This window comes from Cervus elaphus, chromosome 3 (genome assembly GCF_910594005.1).
Source record: "Cervus elaphus chromosome 3, mCerEla1.1, whole genome shotgun sequence".
In the NCBI taxonomy this organism is placed as follows: domain Eukaryota; kingdom Metazoa; phylum Chordata; class Mammalia; order Artiodactyla; family Cervidae; genus Cervus; species Cervus elaphus.
In genome coordinates, this window is record NC_057817.1 from 28,335,365 (window position 1) to 28,349,813 (window position 14,449).

General features: G+C 43.0%; 1 protein-coding gene and 1 non-coding gene across 3 annotated transcripts in view; one reads left to right on the plus strand and one right to left on the minus strand.

Annotated features, from left to right (window-relative positions):
- The window catches only part of BIN2 (bridging integrator 2), a 36,006-nt gene extending 27,966 nt beyond the window's left edge, over positions 1–8,040 (plus strand). Inside the window, exons 10-12 of one of the 2 annotated variants that reach the window (XM_043883978.1) lie at positions 2,620–3,310; positions 6,499–6,573; positions 7,549–8,040. In XM_043883978.1, coding sequence (XP_043739913.1) covers positions 2,620–3,310; positions 6,499–6,573; positions 7,549–7,578 — 796 coding nt within the window. In that variant the 3' untranslated portion in view covers positions 7,579–8,040. Of the gene's footprint in view, positions 1–2,616; positions 3,311–6,498; positions 6,574–7,548 lie in introns of both variants that reach the window. The other variant, XM_043883971.1, reaches the window with a different exon arrangement.
- On the minus strand, positions 2,335–2,475 carry LOC122686488. Its single transcript, XR_006338792.1, has one exon. It is a non-coding gene; the product is annotated as a U4 spliceosomal RNA (small nuclear RNA).
- Positions 8,041–14,449: the final 6,409 nt, after the last annotated feature.

Genomic DNA, 14,449 nt, shown 5'->3' on the forward strand with positions numbered 1-14,449 from the left:
CAGTTTTATGCTATTACAAATAATGGTGCGATGAATGTGTTTTACATTTCTCCTTGTATGAATATTATTAAGAGTTTCTTTAGGATGTACTGGGAGTGGAATTGCTAACTCACAGAATCTGTACATTTGGGTTCCTTCAGCCTTACGAGACATTACCATTGCCAAATTGCTCTCCAAAGCCATTGTCCCAATTTACAGCCCACCAGCAGTGAATTAAAGCCCCCATTGCTCCATATTCTTGCTATATGTGACATGTCAGACTTCTTAATTTTTCCAAGGAAATGGGTATGAAATGGAGTTTTTTGCAGTTTTAATTCCATCTCCACAATGGCTGGTTAACTTGAATATTTGTTCATGTTATTGACCTTTTAAGGTTCCTGTTCTGTGACTTTCATGTTTATCCTTTATTCACATTTTTCATGTAGATTGTTTACTTTTTAAAAAAATTGATTTATATGAGGTGGGTTTTTTTGTATATTCTGGATATTAATCCTTTAGTGATACACATTGCAAATACCTTTTCTTAACCTGTCATGACCTGCTTTCCTGTGTGTGTCAATCTGGTATGTCTGTTACCTTCATAATGTGATCACTTTCTTATTCTAAAGCCTTTTAAGTTTTATTAAGTTCTTTCTATGCACAAGGTTTTATGCTGAGAGTTAGGGATCCAGAGACATAGGTGACTTGTCTTTTCCCTGAAGTGACTTACAAAAGTTGGAAGGACACAAAATGTGCCTAAGAAAACAAGACAATATAAAATTGCACATACTAAGCACCTAAGGAGACCAGTTAGGAATTCCAAGAGTTAAGTGATTGCAATATGCAGATAGATGGTCAGGGAAGACTTTGAGGAGGTGCTGAAATTGTGTTTGAGATTTGAAGAAAGAATGGGGCTCAGTATGTTGTTTGTATTTGATATTTGTACTACTCATTTAGCAGTCAGTTACAGACTATTAAAAGGAATCACTAACGGGCCAATATAGACTTCCCTTTTCCAAAAACTCTATTTCTTCTCTTCCCAGCATTGAAAACCAGAGTTCTCTCTAAGTGTCCATTCATCTGAAATTAACCATCATTTACACCAAGATGTCCTAGAACCTTGCAGAGAAATCTGATCTTTTCTTGCTATATCCTGGGCCTTCTAAACCTGCTGACCCATAAAATGCTAGTGCTAGAAAGAACCTTATGTCACTTAGCTTATCTTACATCAGAAACTCCCACGGGGCTGGAACTAAATTATTCCCTTTCTCTTCCTATCACTCTCTCCCATCCTTGAACCCAGGATACAGCACGTAGTTGCTACACATCAAGCAAATATTTGTGGGTTGCTTTATCAGGTAGTGGCTGGTACCCAGGAGACACTTAAGGAGATGAGTAGGAGTTAAGGTGATGTTGGCTGTAGATACTCAGCACAGTATTCAGCATACTCAATAAATGTTGTAGTCAGTTTTCATTGTTCATGGTAGTTTTGTTCTAGAAATCACCACAAGCTCTGAATTAGTGAATACTGACCCACTGCTCCTAGGGGAGACATGGGGTTAGGTTCCTAGGAGCCCCTGGTCCCAACATTTTCATCAAGCGATCCATACAGATCCATACGATCCATACAGATCCATATAAACCATATATTTGTTTAAAGACATCTTATTTAATATATATTGTTGATTCATTCATATTGGAAGAAGGCAATGGCAATGCACTCCAGTATTCTTGCCTGGAGAATCCCAGGGATGGGGGAGCCTGGTGGGCTGCCGTCTATGGGGTCGCACAGAGACAGACACGACTGAAGCGACTTAGCAGCAGCAGCAGCATTCATATTGAACCCACAGCCACCAGCACTATAACTCGTGCCTGAATGAAGCTTATCTTAACATATGTATTTTCTCTGGAAGGCACATCACAGACTTTCTGATCTCAAACAGCACTTTGGCACTGTACTTGGAGGCCATTTTAAGTAGCAAAATCACCAGAGAAAAGCACAACAATGTGTAAAAACTTGGCAAACAGGACATATTTACACTAAGAGAGTTAAAACAGGAAGGCAGAGGCTTGCCTTGTTAGACCTCAGTTGGGAGAGTACTGGTCAGGCAATCATTCTTCATAGCTGGCATGTGTCCGAGAGTGATTCTGAAAGTATCACAAGTATTGATCTTGAGGTGTAAATAAATTTCAGAGGGTAGATGAATTTGCAAATACAGAATCCATGAGGATCAACTGTATTTCACTCATGAACTGTTTTTCCCCGAGGAAAATACTTTAATATATTGCTGAGTTTTTTCCAGTCTCTTTTTCTTTATATATTTTTAGATAATCAAGATTGTGATATGGATAAAAATTCTATAGCCTTTTTCCACTTTACTTTATAATTTAAGCACTATTGCAAATTATACAAACTTTCTGGGAAAAGTTTTCAATTAGCAATAATCGCGCCTCGGATAAACCTCATTGGCTACGATACTGCCACTGCGCAAAGCTATATATACAAACTTTCTGATGCCATTTTAAATTGCTTTTCTCTGTTTTATTATTATATGAATCTATCATTATATATTTGGGGTATTGGGGTTACTTCCAGTTTTTAGCTCTTCTGAATCTAAATACCCTTCCTTTTTTTAGCAGCAACAGACGCTCTTTAGTCATCTCTCCCCCAGTTCGAACATCTACAGTCTCCAGCCCTCTAACCTCACCTACCAGTCCTTCTGCACTTTCCTTGAAGAGTGAGAAGGACTCCAGCTCAGCAAGTGAAGAAGAGCTGGCATCTGATTCAGCCCAGGGAGAAGACAACTCCGAAATTAAAGAAGAGCCCATAAAAGACAAGGAAACAGAGGAGGAGGCGGAGACAAGCTCCTCTGAGGAAGAAGAGCCTCTGCTAGCCTGCAATGGCCCCACCCAGTCCCAGCCCTCACCCCTCACTGAGGATAGAGAGTCCCAGGAGGAAGTTTTCCTTTGCTCCCCAGCTCCACCACCAGACAGAGCTCTGACCCCTTCAGAGCAGGCTTCATCTTCCTCAGCAGTAGTCCTCCGAACTCGTACCTCAAGCGAAGGATCTGAAGAGCCAAAGAAGAGAGTCTCTGTGCAGAGGGCTTCAGCACCACCTAATAGGCCTCCACCACCCAGAGCCACTCCCAGTCCCAGGGCCTCCTTAGGGAACACGCCCTCCAGCCCTCCAGCCTCACCCACCAGCCCTCGGGCCTCCTCAGAGGCCTCTCCTGACCCACAGCCACCAGAGAAGCCGGGAAGAGCAAAGGAAAACACCGACAGTCTGAACCCAGAAGAGCTCTGCACGTCCCCTACTTTGATGATGTCTCAGGTGAGAACAGATCTGGCTGAGTCTTTATTCCCTTTTATAATCTCCATTTGGACCATTTTTGCTAGGCTCAGGTTACCCCACAGTAGATAGGATTTTACGTCATTATATTACAGTTTCAAGGATAGTCTTGGACACCTGGTATTTCTTTCACATCATCATAGCAACTAATTTAGTGATCTGTAATGCTAGGGTAATTGACTTCTGCAAAGGGCTTATCTCTAATATTAGTATAACCAGATTGTTACTAATTCTTACTTTCTTCCTTTTGCTTCAAGTTCTAGGAGTTCCCAATATAAAGTATCTACAACTGACATCCTGATCATTACCTTTTTTAATGTGGGGTAGGGAGGAAGGTCTCATTTCACTTTGTCATACTTATAACTATGGTAAATAGACCCCAAGCAAAATGGCATCAGCAAATTTCCAAGGCATTGTCTTTGATGAGAGAGGCCTAGAAGGAGCTCATAGAGGACAGTAAAGCAAAAGGATGGTCTTTTGAAAAGTGAAAATTTTGATGAGAAAAGGATTGTGTTAAAATAGAGACATAGACCCTCTGAAAGATCTGGAAATCAAGTCATATTCTATTCAAATTACATGGAAAGTCTATCTTATAGTGGAGAGATTTGACTTGTTCTTCAAGACTCCTGAGGACAAAAAAATGCCCTATGTATAAAGTAGTTTTGTTTTTTTTTTTAAGGTACACTTTGAATCAAGGTAGAGGAACTTTCAGCGATTAGCTCTGTTAAAAAATGGCATGGGAAAAATCTTTTTTTTAATACAGGGAAAGGGGGCACCAGGGGTGTCCAAAAACCAAAGGATGAGCCACCTTGAAAAACAGTTCCGCTTCCTTGATGTTAGAAGCTTAAGCTATATGGTCACCTACCTGCCAGGTACACTGTGGAGAGTGTTATGGTGCAGCATCTGACTAGATGGCATCCAGGTTCATTCATTCATTCCACAATCATTCATTAAACCCCTCTATGTGCCAGACACTTTTCTAGGAAGTGGGGTTATTAGAGTGAAGCCAAACAAAATTCTCTGCCTTCCTGCATCTTACCTTTTAGTGGAGGGGAAAGAAACAAGAAACAGAATAAGTAAGTAAAATTACAGTTTAGTGTTAATAAGAGTTACAGAGAAAAATTAAATAGGGGAAGGCACCAGGAGGGGGTGCTGAATTGCGGTTTTAAACAGTGGTCAGAAAAGGCGACACTTGGGCAGTGAAGGAGGCCAGGGCATGAACCATATAGATATCTGGGAGTGTGAGATGTCTGGTACACCTCAGATCATAGCACCCTACTACTGAATATGCCTACCTGAAGGTTGACCCGGCTATCTTGGGAGCTCCCTGCTGTCTGAGAGGAGCTAACATAGACAAAGGACACAAGGCTGTGATGCCTAGCAAGACAAGGAAGATAGAGACATGAGGACAATAAGCTTATCGCAACTGACTCCCCTGAGGTACTAAAATCTGAGTCATCAAGTGTGTTATATCCTTGCCTGGGAAGGATATTCACGTGACTCAATGTGAGATATTGAGATATTGAAAATCCTAACACATAGAACATAAAACTTGCCCTTGGCTGGTTTCCGGTCTGAGGTTGCTATTCTGTATGAGAGAGATATGTAGGACATGTGGATAGTGAATAAGCACAAGGTCAGTGTGGGCTTTTGTATAGTGAAGAGTAGAGCCACTTTTCTGCACTGAAAAAAGCAACTCAACTGTATGGAAAATCCAAAATTAAATTTGACTTTGTAATGTATGATTTTAGTATAGAGGCAGCAATAGAATGACCTGTTTGGCTCAGGTGAATAAGTGTGCATTCTTGGAGTAGTTTTACTGAAGGGGAAATTCTGGGGGCCGTGATGCTGCTTGACTGTTTTGAGGAACAGGCTAGTAACACTATCTTCCTAGGGAAAGAGGTACAGGACACAACCTCCTCACATTTGAAATTTATATAATCTTTCCTTACTCCCAGCCTCTCCTGTGGCATTGCTTTAGTCAGTGGCTAAGGAGATATAGTTTTCTTGTGGAATTAAGCAATAGAGCATCTTAGATCCTGGCCTGTCAGTATCATCAGTCCTCTGAAGCTTGTGTCCCTATAAGATTTGTTCACCTCCCTCACAGATGCATCATAAATCATATGTTCTCTCAAGCAGAACTATGGACCTATCACATATAAAAGTGGGTAAATAAAAAGATAACTGTGAGAAAATCTGTTCTTGCCCAGCATTTGAATCACCTGAGAGAACTGAAGATTTTGATAACTTCCTTGGAGGTAGCACTTACTTGGAGGTAGTATTGCTGTTGTTTAGTCACTAAGTCATGTCTGATTCTTTGCGACCCCATGAACTGCAGCCTGCCAGGCTCCTCTGTCCATAGGATTCTCCAAGCACGAATACTGGAGTGGGTTGCCATTTCATTCTCCAGGGGATCTTCACAACCCAAGGATCCAACCCGCGTCATCTGCCTTGCAGGCAGATGGAAGCCCAGAGTTAGTATTACCTTTGAGGTAATTCATGGCCTAGAATCAGCAGAGGGATTAAGAATAAGGAAATTTTCCTGAAAGGAGAAATCACAGGATTTCACGTGACTATCATACTGTTAGGTTTTACTTTAAAAGGATGACTTTTATAGTATATAAATTAAATTTCAATTTTTAAAAATTCTTTTAAAACCTTAGAGTGCCAAGTTCTTCCCCTGGCTTAGTAGTTCCATGCCTCAGGCTCCCATCTCAGAACCTAGACCTTTTCCCAAAGAAGACATCATGCCACTTGGCTCTCCTAACTGCCATGGGTTAGGATCATCTAAGTGTGTGCATTCTTGAGGAGAATTAGTCTAAAAGTGGTAGCTAGTGGTTTTAAGACCTATATTTGTATCGTTACAGACCATCACATAAATACATCTATATAGATGCATGTCACACAAATTATGGAAACAGTTCTGGAATTCAAAGGTCTGGTTGCCTGTCCCAGCAAGTCATTTCAGCCTTTGAATCTTGTTTTCCTAATCCAAGAGAGGATGACATAAAGCGTTCCCTGAAGCTTTCAGGCTGCAGTGAAACAACTTTATATGTTTGCCCTTAGTATTACCTGTGACCCTTATAAAGTGTAAGGCACAAAAGACCCTTCTAAGCCGACAGGCTGGGAGGCTGAGCCACATCTCACCAATAGAACTCTTCTTTTTGTAGAACCAAAGTCTTCAGCCTCATGGCTCTGCAGTTCCAGAAGAGAGCAATGTCATAGCACCTGAGCCTGAAGAAGAGGTAAGGAGGCCAGATGCTCAGAGAACACGGGGGTGGTGAGACTGGGATTGGGGATGGACCAAGGCTTGGCTGCAGGCTGGAATCCTCACTGTGGGCTGTGAGGGGAACCCAGCAGTGAAAAGATTCCTTAGGGCAAAGTCAAGCAGGTAGGAGCTGGAAGAATCAAGAGTACATGAGGCTTCCTTTGTGCCCATTTCGCAACTGGCCTTGGATCTCCTGATCCCTTCTCATAATCGTCTCCTAAGAATGTATTTAGTTATGCCTAAACTTATTTCAAAAAGGAGTTAAGACACACAAAACACATACAAAAGGTAAATACACACACGTACAAAATGTAGTAAAGTAACGCAGAATTCTGTACATTAGCAATAGTGACATAAGATGGAGCCATGAATTAGGCAAGTACAAAAATGCATTGTGTAAAATAGACTTACTAACAACAGACCACAAAATTGGTTCCAGACTTGCTAACATCCAAGAAGAAGAGGGAAAACCTGATCAGTTCACCCACTTTATGATGCCCTTTCCTTAACAGAACAACTCCTGCTACTAAGATGAAAAGAAATCTCTTCTGGGACTTCCCTGGTGGTCTAGTGGTTGAAGATTTGTTTTCTATTGCTGGGGACATGGGTTCAATCCCTGGTCAGGGAACTAAGATCCCACATGCTGAAGGTAGCCTAAGCCCAAGCACCACAACCAAGACCCAACACAGCTAGAAATAAGTAATTTTTTAAAAAAGAAAGAAATCTCCTCTGCGAATCCTCATAAAGAGATGGTGAATGAGATAGTGAACAGTCTCTGCAATAAGGCTTTACAATAATCCCAATAGCCAGTTTCACATCCTCCTCCCCCGCCCCATAAAGGCCAGTGCGTTACACTAAATATATTCAGGAGAGGAAGATTGATTTTTTACTTCTCTTGAGTGGTTGGTGGGAGGGCAGGTCCACATCTAATGCAATCATGTTTACTTTCTAGGTGTCTACTATTCAAAATGCGCAACTCTGAAGAGGAACTGCCAGGACTTCCCCATATACACCTCCCCAGAGAAACTCCTCAGCTAGAGGATGTAGGTCATAGGGACTGATGATCCAACATTCATTTCTGGTTTCTCAAACTGTGAATCCTGGCTGTCTCTAAAGACCTAGCATTAATGGAGGCTGAGGAGCAGACTTAAGGGAGGGAGGGAAGCAGGCTTGGGAGAAAAGACTATTGGACTTGGAATATTTAATTCAGGTTTTAGCGTTGTTAGAGTAATAAGACCTTATATACTAATTAAGTGGGGCTAAAATGATAGACTACAAAAAGCAAAAGCATCTGTAGACATAGACATCTGTCCTCATACAGACATATAACCACATATACTCAGAGACTTATGCACAGATCTTTGATTTACCACTCATTTTGCAGGACTTAAAACCAAAAGAACAGATTTTCAGATTGTTAAATAAAGTATTATTCTGATGTGTATGGGGTTTTTTGGTTTTTGTTTTTTTTTGGACACAAGAAGTTGTTCCAGGCCAGCACACTGTTCTCCACTTAGGCAAGGTTATTGACTGTACCCCAGGTACAGAAAGCTTTAGTCACATCCCTGACCTCCAGCTCCCCCTACCTCCTGACTATAACACTTTGCTAATGCCTGGGGCCACAGGCTCCTCTCCTCAGTCTAGATGCATTATTGCCTACCTCCTCTACCCTTTGGTTAATAAGCAAATATCCTTGGAAAGGGGTTTTATTTTAGAGCTGTGTCTAGTGTCTACAGATTGGTACTTGATGTAAGTAAGGCTCTGACCAGGATGGAAGAAGAAACAGAACTCCAAGTGAAGGGGAAGGATACATGATATAGGTACAAAGTGTAATGGAAATGTATGGAATTTGGAATCAGAAGTCTTAGATTCAAGTCCTATTATTTGCTTCTGTGAAAACATTAAAAACTAACTTTGAGCACTTCCCAGATGGTCCACTGGTTAAAAATACGCCTGCCAGTGCTTGGGACATGGGTTGAATCCTGGTCTGGGAAGATTCCACATGCCAAGGGGCAACTAAGCCCTCACGCCGCAACTGCTGAGCCCAAGCACCCTAGCCCATGCTCTGCAACAAGAGAAGCCACTGCAATGAGAAGCCTTCATACCACAACTAGAGAAAACCCAGTGCAGCCAAAAGTAAATAAATAAATAATAAATTAAAAATTTTTCACTTTGAAGTCCTGCCACCCTGATAAATATGCATACATATACAAGCGCTCATCCATTTTGGCTTTTGTTTCTGGGGGTGATGGATGATGTCACTATTCATTCAGTCATTCAGCAAGAATTTATTGAGTAGTCTGCCAAGCACTGCTCTGAGTACTAGAGACACAGTGATGCGGAGCGGGGGGAGTAAGAACTTTGCAGAGACAGAATACTCAGCAGGGAACAGAATAGGCGGGATTTAGCAATGAGTGAGAGGGGACATGTGAGGAAGACTGAAGTTTTAAGGAATTATTTTAGGTTAGGCTTGAGAGAGTAGAATTGGTGGTAACATTTCCTGAAATGGTGACTACAGGAGGAAGTGCATTATATATGAGTTTTCTAGTTTCGGGCAACAAACTAACACAATTCAGCACTAAAGGATATGATGGAAGGATATTACGCAGCTCACAGAACTGAAGGACAGCCAGGCTGCAGAAAGAACGAGTCTTTGGATGTCTGCAGCAGGAATGCATGGACTGCCCCTCCTGGCTGCTGTCATTGGAATACTCAGCTTCAGCTGCCTCCTGCCACTGTGTTCTTTCCCTGGAGAAAGACTCTGACTGGCCCAGTTTGGGAGGAGGCATGTTAGTGTCTACAGGAATGACAGGAAGACCTGTGATGATGGTGGTAGAGGGTGGGAGTAGTAAGGAGGGTGGATTCCAAAGAAGTGCAAAGAAACTTTGGGGTGATTTGGGATAGTGGTGATAATTTAATGTGTGTCCATTTGTCAAAACTGATCAAATTGTACCCTTTATGTGCAGTTTATTGGGTGTCCCATACAAACATTGATACAAAGAGCTTGAGAACTTGCAGGACTTTTCAGTAGACATGTCGCTTAGGGAGCTGGAAATGCATATTCGTACTTAGGAGTCATTTTTGTAAGATCTAATCCTGTTATTCTTCCATTTAAAAAACTTCAAAGAATCTCTAATGGAGTGGAGGTTGCATATCCCCCTATAAAAGTCCTCCTGCCTGTATTTTAATTCCTCTCCTAGAAGGCATCCCACTCCCCTGGCACTCAGTCACTGCTGTGGGTGATACTCCAGGACTAATGAAAGGGGTGGGGGAATGCTAGGAATACAGGCCTCCTGGTTGTCCAAGGCCCTCTAGGACCTGCTTAGAATTCTCCTCCCAAGGCAAACCCCCAGTTTAAGCCTTTTCTCTACCGTGCTTTCCCTGACCCTCATCTCCTAGGAAACTGATCCTCTTTGGAGAGTGTGCCAGAGAAGACTTCTGGGGTCCTTGGTCTATTGGTGGGGAGATGAGCTCTCAAGGTAACTTCCACAAAAGAGGCACAGATGAAGTGGAAAACAGTACTATGTGAGACTGACCCTCTATTTGCATATGGTGCTCCCGGAGGCTTCCGAAAGATTGGGGAGAGGGCTAGTAAGCTGGGCATGAGTAATCATTTCGCCTATCTAGGGCAGATGGTCCCAGTTAGGAATCAAATTGTTTACCCTAATTTGAAAAATGATGAAGTTGTGGCTGGTTCAAAGGTAGTGCGTTGACAGAACTTATTAGACTAGGACTTAAAAGACTGCCATCCTGGCAGCAGCACAAGAAGGGGCTGAAAGCTGGGCAGAGATGAATATGTCTTACCCTCTACCCAGAGGCTGCTGGAGGTCTGTTGCCATAGGATGGCTGCTCCAGCTTCTGAAGCCTGGCAATTAATACTTGGAGAATGCTAGAAGCTCACCACCACCTGGGGCATCATTCATCAGCTATCTGTATGCATCTAGAATTAATTGCAAGACCATCACTCAATCCCTGACTTCCAGCAATGTGAAGAGGACTATTGACAGACCAGGTAAAATATCCAGAGAATACTAGAGACAAGACACATCCAGGATACACGGGATACACCAGACAGCAGAGGACACACTGCTTACAGTATTGTTTATTTTATGCTAAAGTGGGTGCTGAGCATGTGCATGCATGTTGTTGTTCAGTCACTCAATTATGTCTGACTTTTTGAGACCCCATACACTGCAGCACACCAGGCTTTCCTGTCCTTCACCATCTCCTGGAGTTTTCTCAAATTCGTGTCCATTGCGTTGGTGATGCCATCCAACCATCTCATCCTCTGTCGTCCCCTTCTCCTCCTGCCTTCAATTTTTCTCAGCATCAGGGTCTTTTCCAATGAGTCGGCTCTTTGCACCAGGTGGCCAAAGTATTGGAGTTTCAGCTTCAGCATCAATCCTTCCAATGAATATTCGGGGTTGATTTCCTTTAGGACTGACTGGTTTGATCTCCTTGCTGTCCAAGGGACTCTCAAGAGTCTTCAACACCACAGTTCGAAGGCATCAGTTCTTCGGTGCTTAGCCTTTTTTATTGTCCAGCTATCACATCCATATGTGACAACTGGAAAAACCATAGCTTTAACTAGATGGACATTTGTAGGCAAAGTAATGTCTCTGCTTTTTAATATGCTATCTAGGCTTGTCATTGCTTTTCTTTCAAGAAGCAAGCGTCTTTTAATTTCATGGTTGCAATCACCTTCCACAGTGATTTTGGAGTCCAAGAAAATAAAGTCTGTCACTGTTTCCATTGTTTCCCTATCTATTTGCTGTGAAGTGATGGGACCAGATGCCCTGATCTTAGTTTTCTGAATGTTGAGTTTTAAACCAACTTTTTCACGCTCCTCTTTCACCTTCATCAAGAGGCTCGTTAATTCCTTAAATTCTTCTTTGCTTTCTGACATAAGGGTGGTATCATCTGCATATCTGAAGTTATTGATATTTCTCCCCACAATCTTGATTCCAGCTTGTGCTTCATCCAGCCCTGCATTTTGCACTATGTACTCTCTATATAAGTTAAATAAGCAGGGTGACAATATATAGCCTTGACATACTCCTTTCCCAATTTGGAACCAGTCCGTGCATGCATATGGATCCTATTTTTCTGCATGTTTACACTTTCAAAATGAATGGCATGTACCTACATGGATAAAATCAGGTACAGCAAACCTTTTAACGTTACATTTTAAACAGAAAAAATAGTCTTCTGAGAGACTATGAACTTTCACATTAAATTGTAAAAGTAACAGCAAATCAGTAGTCAGACTGAATGGCTTCTGAGAGTCTGTGGTTCTAACAATCTTCAAACATAGTGGAGGGATTTCCTTGGTGGTCCAGTGGTTAAGAAACTGCTTGCCACTGTGGGTTCAATTCCTGGTCTAGGAAGATTCACATGCCTTGAGGCAACTAAGCCCATGTGCCATAACTACTGAGCCCGTGCGCCACAGGAGAAGCCCCACAATGAGAAGCCCGCAGAGCACAAGGAAAGGTAGTCCCCGCTTGCCGCAAGTAGAGAAAGACCAGGCTAAGCCATGAAGACACAGCACAGCCAAAAATAAATGAATAAAAAATAAAAATAGTTTTTAAAGTATTAGGAAAAAAACATAATGGAATATGCCATGGGGGAGACTGACCCAGATACAAGAAAAATCTCAACTTTCCCTGTAATTCATGGTCAGTTTGTCAATAAATGCAAGCAGTTGTCCACCTCTGCAATTAACCCTTAGGATTTGAGTTCCCTTTTCTCTTCTATTCTTTTATCTGAGGACTGGCCAGGCTTACCTTTTTATTAACTTACATACATCTTGCCTACGTGTTAACTTTCTTTGCCTTTCTTGGTTGGATTGGTAGTTTTCTTACACTTGGACTTTCTTCTTCCTCACTGACAACTGCTATATCTTTGAATATATATTTAAGTAAATGAATTTAATCAACTTATTTTGTTTTTTCCTTTTTTTAACCAATCAAATTGTATCTTTAGGAATAAAAGCAACTATCTTTGCTTACTTATTATTTTATTTATTCTTTGCTTTTCCCCCCCCAAAACTTATTTATTTATAACTGAAGGAAAATTGCTTCACAATATCGTGTTGGTCTCTGCCATACATCAACACGAATCAGTCACAGGTATACATGTGTCCCCTCCCTCTTTAACCTCCCCCCCGACCTCCCACCCATTCCCACCCCTCCAGATTATTAGAGTATTCTTTGCTTTTTTCCCTCACTCTATGCCCCTATTCATGCTTTTGAACTGTGATGTTGGAGAAGACTCTTGAGACTCCCTTGGACTGCAAGGAGATCCAACCAGTCCATCCTAAAAGAGATCAGTCCAGGGTGTTCATTGGAAGGACTAATGTTGAAGCTGGAACTCCACTACTTTGGCCACCTGATGCGAAGAGCTGACTCATCTGAAAAGACTCTGATGCTGGGAAAGATGGAGGGCAGGAGGAGAAGGGGACGACAGAGGATGAGATGGTTGGATAGCATCACCGACTCGATGGACATGGGTTTGGGTAGACTCCGGGAGTTGGTGATGGACAGGGAGGCCTGGCGTGCTGAGGTTCACAGGGTCGCAAAGAGTCAGACACGACTGAGTGACTGAACTGAACTGAACTGATGGCCCTAATTCTCTGAGAGTCTGTCTTTCAGTCCTTGTTTCCCAAATGAACAAGTACAATTCCTGTCTCTATCTGATTTATATAATATTGATTCCCAAAGCTAAAGAACTCCTTCCAGGAATAAGAAGCAAACACAGAAGTCCGTAACACTGAGAGGGAAGACCAGTAACAGAGTTCTAACTCTTGAAGTAGGAAGCCAAGATAACATTTACTGAGCACTTACTACTGTGCCAGGTAAGCTTCTAATGCTTTAAATATATGAACACATTCCATCCCCACAGTAATTCTGTGAGACAGGTACTGCTCCAGATAAGAGAAATGAAACAGAACTGTCCAAGATCAAACGGCAGGGCAGATTCCAGAGCCCGTGTTAATACTAACATTACAGCCTTACTCATCGAGCTCCTCATTAATTGGGAACATTTCCTGCCACAAAGAAGTGAGTCAAGAGGTGACTAAAGTCTGGCATTAATTAAGTCTCAAATGGAGGTGTTTCCCAGGTGGTAGAACCACACTGAAACGGCATGATTTTTCAGTCCCCCATTACAGGGATGAGGGATCAGATTTTAGAGATGTTAACTAATCTGCCCAAAGTCACACGGCTGAGAAGCAGTGGAGTTGGGACTGTTTGAGTCCAAAGTCCACGAGGCTCTTAACCTCTGCACTACATCACCTCAGAAGAATTCGGCATCGTTCCTCTCCCCACCGCACCCCACCTGCTCCCCGACCCGAGGTGTGCCCACTACGTTAGCTTAGGTTCCAAGCTTCTGCACACAGACCTATTTACGTAAATGACATGCAAACGCCAGTGAAATGTAACTTTTCATCTGCCGAAAATTCAAATAATGTCGGTGGCGGGGAAAGCGGATGGATCGCACTAACCGCGGGGCTCATCACATCCCGTGCCCTCCGGAGCCTCGAGGCAGGCGGGGGAGGAAGCGGCTCCGGATGGAGAGTAAAGTGACAATCGGACGAGGAAAAGCAGCCTTTCCTCCCGGGGGAGCAAGAGGCGGCCCGGCGGGCAGAGGGAACCTGCAGAGGGCGGTTTCTCTCCTCTTTTCCTGTCCCACCCAGTCGGCCGCCCCCACCCCACCCCCACCCCTACTCCCGCCGGCCTCGGCAGCTAACTCTGCGCGTCCCTGCGCGCTTCCTCGGCTCCGAGTCCCCGGCGGGTCCCCGCGGTGCCCGCGGTGCCCACCCCCGTCGAGTTGAGAGGGACGCGCGGCGCCCGCCC